The following is a 16,912-nucleotide window of genomic DNA, read 5'->3' as shown; positions in this document are numbered from 1 at the left end:
TTAAGTGAAGGTGCAGCCAGCAGTGACTGTGAGAGAGGCACAGTCACCAACAAGAGGGGTCACATCCAGAACTGAGTATGAAGTGGGGCGCAGTTGGGAGTGGTATTGAGTGCAAGATGGGCAACGAGGGGGTGAGGAGAGTGTAAGAGCACACAGTCGTGTGTGAGGGTGATGTAGACAAAGAGTAGATCTCTAGCCAGAACTGCTGATGTTGCTTTATACCAAAGATAGACACAAAATGCTGTCGGAACGGGTCAGGCAGCATCTCGGACGAAAAAAGGATGGGTGATGTTTCGGGTCAGGATCCTTCTTCACACTGACCCAAAACATCACCCGTTCTTTTTCTCCAGGGATGTTGCATGACTTGCTGAGTTATGCCAGCACTTTGTGTCTGTTCCAATGATCTCAAGGTTTGGGAGTTATTAGGGTTTGGGGTAGAAAGGCAATGATGGAGTGAAGGGAAGAGAGAGGCTGTGGGTGCAGAGGTGAAGGGGAGAGGAGAGATAGGCTGTGGGTGCAAAGGTGAAGGGGAGAGAGAGGCTGTGGGTGCAGAGGTGAAGGGGAGAGAGAGGCTGTGATGGTGTACAGATGCTTTGTTGGGGTACAGCGTAGGGAGGCTTTGTGGGGATGAGGGTATGATTGGAGCCACTTCAGATAGATAAGCATTCTTGTAGAGGAGAGTACGAGAGGTGCAATGGGATGATGGAGCGAGCGTGTACGACAGAGCAGAGAAGCGTATGGATAGTATTCTGGTGGCGCCTTAAAGTCTGAGAACTTGGGTAAGAGGGAAGGCAGAGGATTGCGACGAATCTCTGAAGTGAAATGTGGTTCATTATGTGGTAACAAAATAGTGATCGTGCAAGAGCCTGATCAGAGCTGTAACGCAGGTGGAGAAAGAGTTTCCTTTGACCTCTTGCTGTCACCTCTCCACAGCTGAAGTTTGTAAACCTGAGCTTCCTGAAGCTGTTCCGTGCCGCCCGGCTCATCAAGCTTCTACGCCAAGGTTACACCATCCGCATCCTCCTCTGGACCTTCGTGCAGTCCTTCAAGGTACACGTTTCCCCCAAAGCACATCAGATCAGACTAGTTTATTGTGATATCCACCAGGATGCAATGAAATTCCTTGTTCACAGGAAACTCCTAGAATTCACAGTGTATGCAATAATTATAGAAACAAAGTGTCATACAGTGCAGAAACAGGCCCTTCGGCCCAACTAATCCATGCCAACAAAAATGCCACATCCAAGCTAGTCCTTTTCTTGGACTATGTCTCACTAATCCTTTCCTATCCATGTACCTGTCCAAATGTTCTTTAAATACCTGCCTCAACGACATCTCTGGCAGCTCGTTCCATATACTCACCACGATCTGTGTGAAAAAGTTGCCCCTCTGATTCTTATTCAATCTTGCCCCTCACCTAAAACTTATGTCCTCTGGTTTTGTATTCCCCTTTCTTTGGTAAAAGCCTCTACCTGGATGTCCTGGAACTTGAAGCTGACCATCATCCCTGCAGCAGCTACATTGATGATGTCAGAGTTATGTTATGCCATATTCAGCTTGGATCTATTTCAAGATGTTATTTATTGACAATAACTCAGTTTTTAACACCATAATACCAAAACAATTCATCCCTAATTTCTTGGATCTTGGTCTTGGGACCTCCATCTGCAATTGTCTTTAGACTTTAGAGATACAGTATGGAAACATGCCCTTCAGCACACAGAGTCCGCGCCGACCAGTATCATACCTTACACTAGCATTATCCCACACACTAGGGACAATTTTACAAAAGCCAATTAACCTACGAGCCTGCACATCTTTGAAACCGAGCACCTTGAGAAAACCCATGCAGTCACAGGGAGAATGTACAAACTGTACAAACAGCACCCACGGTCATGATCGAACCCAGGTCTCTGGTGCTGCAACTGCACTGTGATCATCGGTGATACCACTGTTGTTAGTATATCATGTTGTTACTTGTGGGCGGAGCACCAAGGCAAATTCCTTGTATGTGAATACTTGGCCAATAAACTTACTTACTTACTTTCTTAGGTCAATAACCAACACTTCCCCAACCCGTAACGTCACCTATCCATGTTCTCCAGCAATGCTGCTTAACCCACTGAGTTACTCCAGCATTCTCTCTTTTTTTTGTCAACCAGCATCTGCAGTTCCTTCCGTCTTGCTGGCATTAAGAGCTAAGTTGTTATTCTGATACTACAAAGCATTTTTTTTCCTGTACTCTTTCTCTTTGTTGTTGCTGAACTAACAACAGTGGTGTCATCGATGATCGTTGCGCAGTTGCAGCACCAGAGACCCGGGTTTGATCATGACCACGGGTGCTGTTTGTACAGTCTGTACATTCTCCCTGTGACTGCATGGGTTTTCTCAATGTGCTCAGTTTCTCCCACACGTCAAAGATGTGCAGGCTCGTAGGTTAATTGGCTTTTGTAAAATTGTCCCTAGTGTGTGGGATAATGCTAGTGTAAGGATTGATCACTGGTCGGCGTGGACTCTCTGTGTGCTGAAGGGCATGTTCCCACACTGTATCTCTAAAGTCTAAAGACAATTGCAGATGGAGGTCCCAAGACCAAGATCCAAGAAATTAGGGATGATTTTTTTTTGTATTATGGTGTTAAAGGCTGAGTTATAGTCAATAAATAGCATCTTGAAACAGATGTCCTTATCCGAGCTGAATATGGCATAAGAGACATAGCATCCTCCGTAGAGCTATTTTTCCTGTGCTCAAATCACAAGGGGTTCATATGGTTTGGAAGACAACTGTATTGTAATTATATTGGTGCATTATTTAATTATCACACCAATGCAACAATGCACCACGCGAGATAATGTCACCCCAGCAGAAATATGACTGCACGGCTGAGGTTCTGCTGCAGTAGTGTGTGGTACTCGTGCTAATTTGGTGGGGTACCATGCAAAGGGATTTCTCATGGAATTCCAATAACTTGGCAAGTGGTGCGGCTGATAGTGTTGCAGCTACAGTGACCCAGATACAAGCCTCTCAGCGGAAATTAGACTGACAGAAATGCTCTGAGACCAGGCGTGGACTCCTGTGTCACATGAACTTGTCACCAGTAGGTGTTCGGTTTCTCCATGTGTTTTGCATCTTCTGGTTCGTGCGTTGTGCTGTTCGTGATCAGCGTGTGCTCCATTCCCTAGGCTCTTCCATACGTCTGCCTCCTGATTGCAATGCTGTTCTTCATTTATGCCATCATCGGCATGCAGGTGGGTTTCTCTGTTATACAGAAAGATTTACCACATCAACAAAACTTTGCGAGTATTCCGTGTGCTGACAGAATCTCTCCTTGAAATCTTTCCCTGGATTTCTACAGCTTTTTGGAAATATCGGCCTGGATGACCAAACCCCCATCAATCGACACAACAACTTCCACACCTTCTTCAATGCGTTGACGCTGCTGTTTCGGTGAGTCCCTCTCTTAGCGTCCAGAAATGGAAAACCAAGCTGAACCCACCAGCAATTGGACTGTTGAATTCCTTTTCCAATCTTAGTTTATAATCTAATCACTGGAATAAAATAATCTCCACCAAAAACCACTCTGTCAGCTTTTATGGATAGCATAAGAAGTTATGATTCTGTGAAACTGTGAAAACTTTCACCGTTGTGGGGTTAAAATATACTTGAAGTATCTCACATGGTGAAATGTGAGATATTTACCTGGTGCAAAATCGTAATTAATCGATTTAGAACTAAAAATTCTGGAAATAAGAACCTAATCTTGGTCATTTCTATATGTAGGAGGGAACTGCAGATGCTGGTATACCAAAGACAGACACAAAGTGCTGGAGTAACTTAGCAGGCAGGCAGCATCTCTGGAGAAAAAGGATGGGTGACATTTTGGGTCGGAACCCTTCAGCAGACCCTTCAGACTGAGTCTGAAGAAGGGTTACGACCCTAAACGTCACACATTAAATTTTCTCTAGAAATGCTGCCTGACCCACTGAATTACTCCAGCACTTTATGTCTATCTTGATAATTCCTAATTGAGAAATTCTTAAAATGTCCCAACTGATTCACTGATGCCTTTCGAGAGGGAAACCTCCTATGTGTAATCAGGAATGTACACGCACACATACACTAAGCTGAGTTGGCAGCAAGGGATTTGAGTGCAAAATAAAGTTGTACCTGAATTATGAGTAAAATGTAAAGTGCTGGATGATCTCAGTGACTCAGTCAGCATCAATGAGGGAATGGACAGGCGACGTTTAGGGTCAGAACCCTTCTTCAGGCTGAACACAAGGAACTACAGGTGCTGGAAGGGTCTCGACCTGAATCGTCACCTATCCATTCTCTCCACAGATGCTGCCTGACCCAGATGGGTTTGTCCAGCACTTTGTGTTTTCCTCAAAATTCCAGCATCTACGGATCCTTGGATATCCAGAATGATATAGGATGCTGGTGGCACCACACTTGTATATCCAGAATGATATAGGATGCTGGTGGGACCACACTTGGAGTATTGTGCACATATTTCGTTTTTTTACCTAAAGAAGGATATGGAAAAATATTCAGTTCCTGGGATAATATGTTCGTCGCATAAGGAGGGATTGAGGAGGCTGGCTTCTTATTCTGTAGGGGCTTGAAGAATGAGAGGTGACCTCAATGTCCACAAATTATTAGGCAGCTCAGAAGGGGAGATGGCAAATGTGGTGAATGGCCTTTGTTGCTTCTCTTTCTTATAAAACAAGCAAGGAGTTAGTATGAGAAGAGAATGGCAATTAATATTGAATCAAATTCTCAAATCTTCACAGGTAATGTAAATAGTAGATCATTCAATAGGGCATTGTGTGGGTTCGGTTTTGTAACGTTAAAAAGGAGATGAGGAGGAATCTCAGTCAGAGTGTGGTGAATCTATGGAGTTCATTGCCACAGATGGCGATGGAGGCCAAGCCTTTGGATATTTGGATATAAGCGGAGATTGACACGTTCTTGATTAGTAAGTGTGTCAAAGGATACGAGGGAAAGGCAGGAGGATGAAGAAGGGTTTTAGCCCGAAACGTCACCTATTTCCTTCGCTCCATAGATGCTGCTGAGTTTCTCCAGCAATTTTGTGTACCAGCAGGAGGATGATGTTGAGAGGGAAAGATGGATCAGCCTCGATTAAATAACGGAGTCAAGGTCATGACTGGTGCGGAGAGGGGAGACAGTGTGAGACTTGTTCCCATTAGTGAGGATTTCAAGGGCAAGGGGAAACAGATTTTAAAATGCTGGGGAAAAATTCAAAGGGAAATGTGTATTTCTGCTGCACTAAGAGGAGTGTGTGTTTTTGCAGGAGTGCGACGGGGGAGTCGTGGCAGGAGATCATGCTGGCTTGCCTGAGTGGGAAGGAGTGTGAGGGGACCAGGGAGCCCAGCTGCGGCACAGACGTCGCCTACTTTTACTTCGTCTCCTTCATATTCCTCTGCTCATTTCTTGTAAGTGGCAACCTTGGAACAAACAAAGTGCTAAATGTCAAGCAGCACCTGGTCATTTCAAACCATTCGAATTATTCTTGAACCTAGAGTCATACAGCATGGATTTAGCCCGTCGGCCCAACCTGCCCACACCAACCAATATATCTCATCTATACTAGTCCCACCTGCCTGCATTTGTCCCATATCCCTCTAGGCCTGTCCTATCCATGTACCTGCCTCAACTACCTTCACCGGCAGCTAGTTCCATATACCCACCACCCTTTGTGTGAAAAAGTTACCCCCTCAGGTTTCCATTAAATCGTAACCCCCCCCCTGCACCTTAAACATATGTCCTCTGGTTCTCAATCCCCCCACTCTGGTCAACCTGTTAAAACCTTGCCTCGTACATTCAAAATCTCGCTGCCATCAGTCTGAATATCCCTGTTTACTTTTGCTCAGCTTTGGTTCTGCGCACAAGGCTCTAATTTCTTCTTTAAAGGGCCTGTCCCACGAGCATGCGACTCCATGCGGCAAGCGCGACCTAAAGGGCCGGTCCCAACAGCATGCGCCTGCATGCGGCAAGCGCGACCTACCGTGGTCGCTTGAGTCGTACAGCCTCGCGGGGCCGGTCCCACTTCGATCGCCGGAGCCGTATGGAGTTGTGCGGAGCTGGTCCCGACATCGCGCGGGGCTCCGAAAAACTGACCGTGTTCAAAAACTCTGACCGGCAACGGCCTGGCGGCCCGCAGCCACCTCGACACCGTACGCACCACCTCGAACTTCATGTCACTCACTCGACCTCCGCGTGGCCCCCGCTTCTGGTTTGGTCACGCTTGCCGCTTGCGGGCGCATGCTGGTGGGACCGGCCCTTTAGGCCGCGCTGGCCGCATGGAGTCGAATGCTGGTGGGACAGGCCCTTAAGTTCCACGTCCATTTCCCTTTTCTAACCTGAGCAGACCATGTAACTGACGTTGCCAGAAAGTGTTTGTGGGTATTGTTCTCTCCCCAGTGTTGACGTTTGTAACATTCATTCAAATATGGCTCTGCAGACCCTCACAGTAAGGTGGACAATAAGGATGATGAAGTGCTGAGATGTCTTGGCCAAGGTTTATATCTCAAACACTATCACCAAAACAGGGGAATGGTTATTATTTTCCCCCTGAGGGAGGCCCTCAACTCTCACACAGCTAGAGAGCTGCAATCCCAGAGTTGTACAGTGTCCACCGCTTGAGAGGAAGTCTGTGACCCTACACAGGGCTATGTTGTCAGCGGCCCAGTGTTCCTTTAGTTTTTTTTGTTTTTGTTTTAGTTTTAGCCATACACTGTGGAAACAGGCCCCTCGACCCGTCAGGTCCGTGCCGACCAGTGATCACCCATGCACTAGTTCTAGTTCCATCCAACACATTTACAGAAACCAATGAACCTACAAACCTACACGTCTTTGGAATAGGGAGGAAACCAGAGCACCCAGAGAAACCCTACATGGTCACACGAATAACATTAAAACTCTGTACAGACAGCAGCCGTAGTCAGGATGGAACCTGGGTCTCTGGCACTGTAAGGCAGCAACTCTACCGCTGCACCACTGTGTTGCCCTGTGTAAGGGAGTAAGTGAAAAGGTGGGATAACATAGAACAAGTGCAAAAGGGGGATCGATGGTCAACGTGGGCTCAGAGTGCCTGTCCCATGCTGAATCTAAACTAAACACTCAGCAGTGGAGAACCACGGAGGTTAAGTTGGACATTGTGCTGGTCCTGGTGGGATCAGCTCTTGCCCTTTGTGTCTGGGGCGGGTGTTCAGCCGGAGGGACCTCTGCATCCATTTTGACGGTGGTTTCCAATGTTTTGCAGATGCTGAACCTGTTTGTGGCGGTCATCATGGATAACTTTGAGTATCTGACGCGGGATTCTTCCATCCTGGGCCCACACCACTTGGACGAGTTTGTGCGGGTCTGGGCAGAGTACGATCGGGCTGCGTGGTAAGTGTCCCAGCCTGAGGGCATCTACTTGCAAGCCGTTGATAAATGTACTGGGATGATCCAACAGGGCAACCTTTTGTACCGAAGAGGGAAAGGGAGCTGCATTCTGCTCACGGACTACAGCTTCAGAACCCTGTCACTACAACATGTTACCTGATGGAGAATTTAACCTGAAAGAACTTGGTTCATTTGACCTTCCTCTCTGACACTGACACATGTTCCTCCCTCACCCGAGGCAGCTAACTGGTATCCCAGTCCTTCTCACTCTGGGGAATAACTACAATAATCTGTGTCTCTCAGTCCCTCTCCATCACACCGACAATTGTTCACGATCTGGTGCTTCTGACACACTTTCACCTTCTCTTGTCACCCCCTGAAGATAGTAGGAAGGATCAGAGAGGAGGCTTCAGGTAGTTCTATACATGGTGCATCACCGTGGTAACGATTACCATGGCATTGCATTTGTTAGCCTCCGGCCAGTTAGCCAGGATAGTGTTCGTGTGCGGGGATCACTGGCCGGCGCAGACTCAATGGGCTAAAGGGCCTATTTCCGAGCTGTATCTCTGCTAAACTAAAAACTAAGCTAGTTTTGTAGAAGGGTCTCGACCCGAAACGTCACCCATTCCTTCAATCCAGAAATGCTGCCTGTCCCGCTGAGTTACTCCAGCTTTTTATATCTATCTTCTGGGTTTGAGTAGAGGCAGCGGACTTACACCGTGAGTCATAGTTTGCAGTTCATTGCACCGTTCGGGACTAGGTGCAGGATGTCATTTAGCGAGAAGGGAACTGTTCTCCTGCTCCTTGAGTGCATCAGGCTGCACAGGCATCTAAACACAGCCAGGTGGCAGCCTTCAGAGGGTGTTAGACATGGTGTTAAACATTCCATGTGGGAATCCTGATCTGCCTGTTTACAGGAGTGGTGAAGACTCTCCAAATATTCCACCTGTGTGGGTTAGTGGTCAAATCGACAAGTTTGCTGCAGAAGCTCATTGATCCTTTCAAGGCTCTGACGCAATCCACTCTCTCCCAACCATGAAGAAACAAGGAACTGTAAAAAAAAATGACACAAAGTGCTGGAGTAATTCAGCAGGTTAGATATCCGTGTGAAGAAGGGTCCCAACCCAAAACGTCACCTATCCATGTTCCCTAGAGATGCTGCCTGACCCACTGAGTTACTCCAGCACTTTGTGACGTTGTTTACTCTACCAATTCTCATCACTGCTCCAGACCTATGGATGGCTTGAAGGACAAGGCTATCCCCTAACGTGCTGCGTCGCTGTGATACAAGCCCTGTAAACACTGACCATAGACACTGAGCTGATAGAAGTGGAAGTAACAACATGGGCATCAAGCAGCCATTCTGATAGCCTGAGGCTGATCTGCTGAATATCCTAGCAAGGGTCACCTTGTTCACCATCATCTGATACATCCTCCACGACTTGGTTCTCATGCCCACACCCCCTTGTTCTTTGACTGGATCGGAAGGAGGAGGAGCAAGGAAGGAGGTGATGAACAGTTGCTAGACACAAGATGCTGGAGTAACTCTGTGGGTCAGCTGCATCCCTGGAGAAGAGGAATAGCTGACGTTTTGGATCAAGACCCTTCTTCAGGTCTCGACCCGAAACATCACCTATTCTTTTTCTCCAGATATGCTGCTGACCCGCTGAGTTACTCCAGCATCTTGTGTCTATCTTCAGTGTAAACAGCATCTGCAGTTCCTTGCTGCACATGAAGAGCAGATGCATCAGGTTCAGTGGAGGTTTTCATCCTTCAGATAAGGGCTGAGACAATGCCGGCCGGCAGCCACGGACCTCCAGCATTCTGACTTGGGACGATAAGATCACATGTGCAATGTAAGTACTGATCACCTCTACACTGACCTCCTTGGCAATATAGAGCATTGCTATCCCAAATAAAGTCACGGATCAGAAACTCTTGAAAACGTGAAATCCCTGTGACCATAGGAGCACATCGGAGGCTTTGATTTCTGCACCAATGCGAGTCCACTCCAGACATCACTAATGCTTTCCACCAGCTGGAAGCACATTAAACTTTGCTGAAAAATTGTCCTAATTGCGTCAGTGAGTGCAGTTCCATTTTGGCCTTTGAATTGTCAACGAGCAGCAAAAGTGGGAAGATAGGAAACGGAAAGCTAGCACGGCAACTGTTGCTGCATGTGTCTCTCTGTGCATGGTGCACAGGGTCGGCATGGTGGCGCAGCTGTAGAGTTGCTGCCTTACAGCACTAGAGACCCAGGTTCGATCCTGACTATAGGCGCTGTCTGTGTGGAGTTAGGACATTCTCCCCATAACCCCATGGGTTTTCTCCGGGTGCTCTGGTTCCCTCCCAAGTTCCAAAGACATAAAGGCTTGTAGGTTAATTGGTTTTGGTAAAAATTGTAAATTGTTCCGAGTGTGTAGGATAGTGCTAATGCATGAAACTCGCTGGTTGGCACGGACTCAGTGGGCCGAAAGGCCTGTTTCCATGCTGTCTCTAATCTAAACTAAACTAAACACCCTTGGCCACCCCTGTGCCAACATGGCATGCAATGATTACTGCTGATTATTTTTATGAAGATGGTGAGGAGATGATTTCTGAATCTTTGGCCTTGCTTTTGGCAAATGGAGTCCTGTTGAAACGCAGCAACCACTGGCTGTTGCAAGTGGCGACCTGTACTTGCTGCCAGCGGAAATCACCGTTTCTTCTCCGGTGCTGAGGAAGCCAGACAGATTGCAACCATCCAATTGGCAGATGTGTCGAACATAAGCCTTCGGTATCCAAGTGAGTCGCTACCACCAAGGTATTAGCCAGCGCCGAACGTTCAGGTTACCCAATCCATATTGAAGTCGGCATGGAAATTGCTGGGTTAGGTGGCGTTTTGGAGCAATCAAAGCCTCATTCTCGGTGCACCAACATGGGATCGGTGAGCAGATCGGGACTAAGCTAACTTCCTCTGAATTACAACTATGGGAGGGACTGAGGACTCCACTCAATATAGAGGCATCGTCCTTTGGGTTGCCAATGTACAGTATATGCCCCGACCCAAAACGTCACCCATCCTGTTTCTCCAGAGATGCTGCCTGGCCTGCTCAGTTACACCAGCACTTTGTGTCTATCTACAGTATATAAGGCAGACAGAGATAAGGGAAACACCAATATTCAGAAATGTCTCTGAAGAGAAGGACTGAGAAACATTTTGGTGCGATGTAGGGATTACTGGCACAGCCAGCGTTTACTATCTATTCCTAATTACCCTCGAGAAGGTGGTCGTGAGCCTCCATTTTTACGCCCTGCGGTCATTCTGATGAAGATGCTTCCACAGTGCTGTCAGCCAGGGAGTTCGACCCAGTGGCAATGGTGATCTATTTCCAAGTCAGCAAGGGATGTGAGATTCCTTGGCAAGGAATCTGGAGATGATGGTGCTCCATGTGTACATGTCCCTCCTCCTTCTTGATGATAGAAAATGGTTAAACAGAGCGAGTGCCAACAATGAGTGGACAATAGGACATTACCTGGAGGTATTAACTTGGGCGTTAGTGTGCAGAACACCATTTCCTTATGTGTTGTGTGTTAGTTCAGGAGCAAATCTACTGACCCAGAAGTGCTGAGGTGGAGACATTAGGAGATAGGAATGATGCTTCGAGAGAGGGAGAGACAGAGAGGCTCTTCTGGCTAAGTCTCTCATACAGGAGGCCCTGCCTCAACTGCTCCCTTCCTGCCTTGGTTCTGTTGAGCCACCACTAAAACACTCAAGCAGTGAGATAAGGTCACCTTGTACATCAGCACAAACCCCAGCATTCTTCAACCCCAAAGAACACAATGAACTGTGCTGCAACTCAATCCCACTGACTGCGGCAAGAAAGGTGGCTGCTTTCCTCCTGTTCTGTTCTGGCTTGTATGTCATTCCCTATCATTTGCAATCCAGATCTTCTGGGCAACAATTATGACACGACTGCACACAACGGCATGTACCTGCCATTCACTGTGATGGGGAACATAACCTGTACTAGTCAGAGTGCCGCAACTAAAATCCTACCCAAGTTGCACTAATGCTCATTGCCAAAGAAAATGGTATTGTGTCCAGGCTAATATTTATTTGTTACACTCTCTTGTCCACTGACCAATACTGCTTACTCTGTTTGTACCTTTTGCTGCCAATTGGTTCCTTGGGTGCCAAAACTTGCCATTTGACCTATTGGCAGTTCACCCTGAATCGGAGGAAGAACAAATCCACCCCCCCTCCTTGATTTCCCCCACAGAGGTCGTGCTGAACTGTGTTTGTGTTGAGAGGTGGATCCATGTATCTCTCTCTCTGGCTATTGTTGTTGTCTAACTGATTGTGCTTTTTTTGTAGCGGAAGGATTCACTATAAGGACATGTACACAGTAGTGTGTATGATCATCCCCCCCCTGGGACTGGGGAGGAAGTGCCCTTGTAGGGTGGCCTGCAAGGTTTGCTCCATATTAATTTCACAGCCAGTGGTTACCTTCCTCTGGCTGGGGAACGACACACCTTCTTTAAAGAGACAGAATCTCAACTCTGCTGCACCTCACTTTCTAATTAGTTTGAACCTGCCGACAGAGACCATCTCAAAAGTGCCTGGAGACAGTTGTAGGGGTGGGTGGGAGAGCTGGGTGGTCTATCTGGCCTCCATGCCGTGGGTAGCAGGTCTCACTCACTTTGTACTCCGGCAGGCTTGCTTTCATCTCGTGTTGCCTTTACTATCTTTCAATAAAGGTAGCCCTCTGCTCACATGTAATTTTATCCCCTCTTTATCTCGTACATGTCCTTATCTCACATACGTACACAGACAATCTCTCTCTCTCTCTCTCACACATACACACACGCATACACACCCTCTCTCCCTCTCACACACGCAAATACACACCATTCACTCTCACACACGTTTACATGCATTCTCTTCCAAATACACATACGCTGTCACTCACATTCACTTTTCCTCACATACACTTTTCTTCTCGCACCCAAACATACTTTCCCTCATTCTTCCCCACACCCTCTCTCACATACACATGCGCACATAACTCTCCCTATGGCTTTCATTCATGTACACTCATGCATGTCATTTCTGTTTATCACACACACATTCTCTCTTTCACATGCACAGTATTCCAGAAATATTCTCCCGTCTCACTTGTACACACTCTTTTCCACTATCCCACACAATTCCCCCACCACACACACTCTCTAGCTCTTGAACACTCCATGGCCCTTCCTTTGTCACACAGTCAGAACGCACACATTATCCTGCACATTTTGTGTCTCTCTCTCTCTCTCTCTCTCTCTGTCTCTGTCTCTGTCTCTGTCTCTGTCTCTGTCTCTGTCTCTGTCTCTCTCTTTCTCTGTCTCTCTCTCTCTCTGTCTCTCTTTCTCTCTCTCTCTGTCTCTGTCTCTGTCTCTCTGTCTCTCTCTGTCTCGCTCTCTGTCTGTCTGTCTCTGTCTCTCTCTCTCTCTCTGTCTCTCTCTCTCTGTCTCTGTCTCCATCTCTCTCTTTCGCTAATACACACAAGCTGGCAACAGTGACTCATATTCACCTGCATAAGTACATACACACAGGCACACACACAACCAGACGTGCACTCACACACATCCACACAAACAAAATTGAACTGATGAACACAATCATTGTTTCACTCAGATGCACACACACAAACAGAAATGCACTTCATTTGTGCATGTACACATTCAGATACACACTCAGTCACACATGGACTGAAGACACATATTTCAAATGTTCATATAATTACCAACACACAAACATATTTTCTGTCACAAACACACATGCAAGTGTGCGCATACACACCCACAAACACATAGTGCCACGAAACACATTCTCAAACACAGGCACACTCATGTGTAGATACATATAAACACAAGCATACTGAAACACACACACACACACACTCACACACACACACTCACTCACACTCACATTCACACACACGTGCGCACACACACTCACACTCACACACACACACAGACACACACACACTCTCTTCACTCCAGACACATAGACCAGGCTTGGCACTGCCAGCTTTGGCATTGCTTGGAGGTGGCAATTGAAAATTTCTGAGGACCAGCACTGCTCAATGCAACTCTGGTCACTCCAGCAGGTCATGGGTCTCTTCCATTTGTGCTCATGTGCATGAGTTGAGAACCTAATGGTGGATGTACCCTGTGACACTGCAGCATTCGGGCGGGGAGATGATATTAAATGGGAGGTGCAGATCTGTGTTAAGGGAATAGCACTAAGAGAACCTGTTTCTTTATAGAGCGGAAATGCATACTCCACATGCATGGAATGCATGTCTTCCTCCACACCCTCTCTCCCTCCCTCCCTCCCTCCTTTCCTCTGACTCTGCTTGTGCACTGAGTACTGTTCATCAAGTAGGAAATTAACCAGAAACCCTGTCATCCCTCGGGACTTTACCGAGTCTGATCACATTCTACCACCACATTTATGCAACAGCCAAACTTTGGGTGCAAAATGGATAAAAAGGCCTTGAAGTGATTGGCAAGTGAAGCCAGGAGACAATTTTGACGCAGCAAGCTGCTGTGATGTGAAGTACGCTGCCTGTAAGGGCGGTGGAAGCAGATCCATTAGTAAATCTCTAAAGGGAATTGGATTGGTATGTTTAAGGATATAAATTTACAGAACTCTGGGGAAAGGGGGTGAGATTAATTGGGAAGTCCTTCCAAAGAACCTGCACAAGGACAATAGACTGATTGGCCTCCTTTTGGCTTTATGGTTTTTTTATTATTCTAAGAAAAGAGACTGTTCTGCTGATTGAGTTGGATGTGATTAACTCTTTCCTCTTCTGTTTCTCCCGGACATGCTCACCATCCCATTCCCTCCATGCAAAGCGGTCGAATCCATTACACTGACATGTATCAAATGCTGACCCTCATGTCTCCACCGTTGGGTCTGGGGAAGAAATGTCCTTCGAAAGTTGCTTACAAGGTAGAAGGAAAACAAAATTTAAACCGTGCCTACCTGAGACTGAAAGGATATTTATCACTGTTTATGTTCTGGCTCAGATAAAACCAATTCTCAATCTAATGGGAGTTTTTAAAAAAATATTATCATCTCCATAATATGTTTAATGATTACATTTTCTGCATCACATTTCTCTGTAATTAGTCTTGGAGAACCATAACTTGTTTTACCCTGTTCTACAAGTACTGCGTTTCTCAGGGTGGAGAATGTTTATGTTGAGAATGGAATCGGGACCCTCTACCTTGGGCAGGTAAATCCTTTCAGGTGTTTGTCAGTGATGGTGCAAAGGGAGTGTGTAGAAAGGAACTGCAGATGCTGGTATATACCAAAGATAGATACAAAGTGCTGGAGTAACTCACGAGTCAGGCAGCATCTCTGGAGAAAAAGGATGGGTGATGCTTCGGGTCGGGACCCTTCTTCGGATTTCAGACTTCAATCTGAAGAAGGGTCCCGACCCGAAGTGTCACCTATCCTTCTTCTCCAGAGATGCTGCCTGACCCACTGAGTTACTCTAGCACTTTGTGTCGATCTATGGTGTAAAGGGATCTGTACTCTGTAGCTGATTGCATGGCATTAGTTAAGATTGATTACCTCAATGCACAAAGTGACCCAAGCTTCCCTGACCATTCTGGAGAAGCAAATGCTGCCTGAATGAATGATCTGCATGTCTGTAGCTTGCTAGAATGCAGATATTTCACGTGAAATCTTGGCAGGCAATGCATGATTCGATCAGCCATCTAACCCCTTTACCTTTCAACACCACAACACACATTGCCTTGCATACCATACTGGAAGCTCTAGATGTTGGTGAAATAATCGCTGTAAAGAATAGTGGGCTCCTCGCAGGTTCAAAGGGCATTGCCAGATCTAGAAAATGACAGTTCTGCTTTGTAAATATATATATGTATATAATTGTGTTAGTTGTTTATAGTTTGTGTAGGGTGGTACAGTGGTAGAGTTGCTGTCTTACCCAGAATGCCAGAGACCCGGATTCGATCTTGACTACAGGTGCTCTCTGTATGGAGTTTGTGCGTTCTCCCTGTGACCGCGTGGGTTTTCCCCGGGTGCTCCGGGTTTCTCCCACATTCTAAAGCCATACAGGTTCGTGAAAATTGGTAAAAATCGTAAATTGTTCCTGGTGTACGGGGATCCCTGGTCGGCACGAGCTTGGTGGGCAATGTTTCAGGTCAAGATTGATCAGTACGGGTGTCAGAGGTTATGGGGATAAGGCAGGAGAAGGGGGTTGAGAGGGGAAGATAGATCAGCCAGTATTGAATGGTGGAGTAGACCTAATGAGTCGAATGGCCTCATTCTGCTCCTAGAACCTATGAGCTTATGACCCTGCTTCAGGACTGGGAGTAGATCTGGCCCAGACACATTGCAATTAATAGTTGACATGTAAACCTGGTGCAAAATAATGCCTTTAAGGGAGAGATGTTCAGGTACATTCTAATGACAAGTAATGTAAGAGTAAACAAACCGAGAGCTCCATAGATGACAGAGATGAAGAGGAAGATAAAGTATAAAAAAGCTTTTAATGAGTTGCCGGGTGGTAAATACCAATAACAACCAGTATGTTTATAAAAGAAAATGTTTTGCAAATAATAGTGAAGGAGAACATTGAGGCACTGGATTTGTTACAAATTTCAGCATGGAAGTATTAATAATGCTGACTAAACTTAATGTAGGTCAGTCACATGGACAAGATAGGAGGCATCTAGGATTTGAAGGGAAATAAGGGAGGAAATTGCGGGCCTGTGATGATTATCTTTAAGAAGTATTGATCTGAGACAGGATTAATAGTCACCTCGACAAAAATTGATTAATCGATAAGGCAATTCAACATGGATTTGTTCAAGGCAAATCATGTTTAATAATTTGATAGCAGACGTTGGTGAGACTGCACCTGGAATAACGTGACGCCTTGGTCAGCATGGATGAGTTAATATACATGGGCCGAAGGGTCTATTTCAGTGCCGTATAACTCTTGGCTTAATTTTTTTGAAGGGGTCATGGATAGAATTGATGAGGATAATGCAATCACTGTGGTATGCATGCACTCACTATCAGAGGCTTTTGACAAGGTGCTAAATACCAGGCTTTTCGGAAAGGAAGCACGGGGCATGAAAAGAACATTGATACAAAACTGGTGAAGGAAGAAGCACAAAAGGTTGTCATGAATGGTTATTACTTGGAATCCAGGAATGAATACAGCATTCTGTGACGAGGCCTGAACTAGACATGCCGGAGTCTCTAAATCTGCTGATGACATAAACCTGGACGCTGAGAAAAGAAAGTGATAAATTGCAGCAGGTTGTAAAGATGCCTGTGAAATGGACAAGTGCACGGCAGAGGAAGTGGAAAAATGTGAGGTGATGCATTTTTCTGGAAGAATATGGTGAGACAATCTAGAATAAAGTGTTACTGTTCTAAAGAGAGTTCAGGACCAGAGGGACCTAGGAGTATGTCATTGAAAGTTTAGT

The 16,912-nt window shown here is 46.2% G+C and overlaps 1 protein-coding gene across 3 annotated transcripts in view; it reads left to right on the top strand.

Moving 5' to 3' along the window:
* Positions 1–16,912, top strand: part of LOC129701081 (probable voltage-dependent R-type calcium channel subunit alpha-1E) — a 142,093-nt gene that overhangs the window by 97,236 nt on the left and 27,945 nt on the right. For all 3 annotated transcript variants that reach the window (XM_055642040.1, XM_055642041.1, XM_055642042.1), the window contains 6 exons: positions 934–1,050; positions 3,181–3,246; positions 3,354–3,445; positions 5,313–5,454; positions 7,284–7,411; positions 14,297–14,393. In XM_055642040.1, the coding sequence (XP_055498015.1) occupies positions 934–1,050; positions 3,181–3,246; positions 3,354–3,445; positions 5,313–5,454; positions 7,284–7,411; positions 14,297–14,393 (642 nt within the window). The remainder of the gene's footprint in view (positions 1–933; positions 1,051–3,180; positions 3,247–3,353; positions 3,446–5,312; positions 5,455–7,283; positions 7,412–14,296; positions 14,394–16,912) is intronic.

The sequence above is a fragment of the Leucoraja erinacea genome, chromosome 10 (genome assembly GCF_028641065.1).
Source record: "Leucoraja erinacea ecotype New England chromosome 10, Leri_hhj_1, whole genome shotgun sequence".
Classification (NCBI taxonomy): Eukaryota; Metazoa; Chordata; class Chondrichthyes; order Rajiformes; family Rajidae; genus Leucoraja; species Leucoraja erinaceus.
This window is presented reverse-complemented; position numbering and strand designations above follow the sequence as displayed.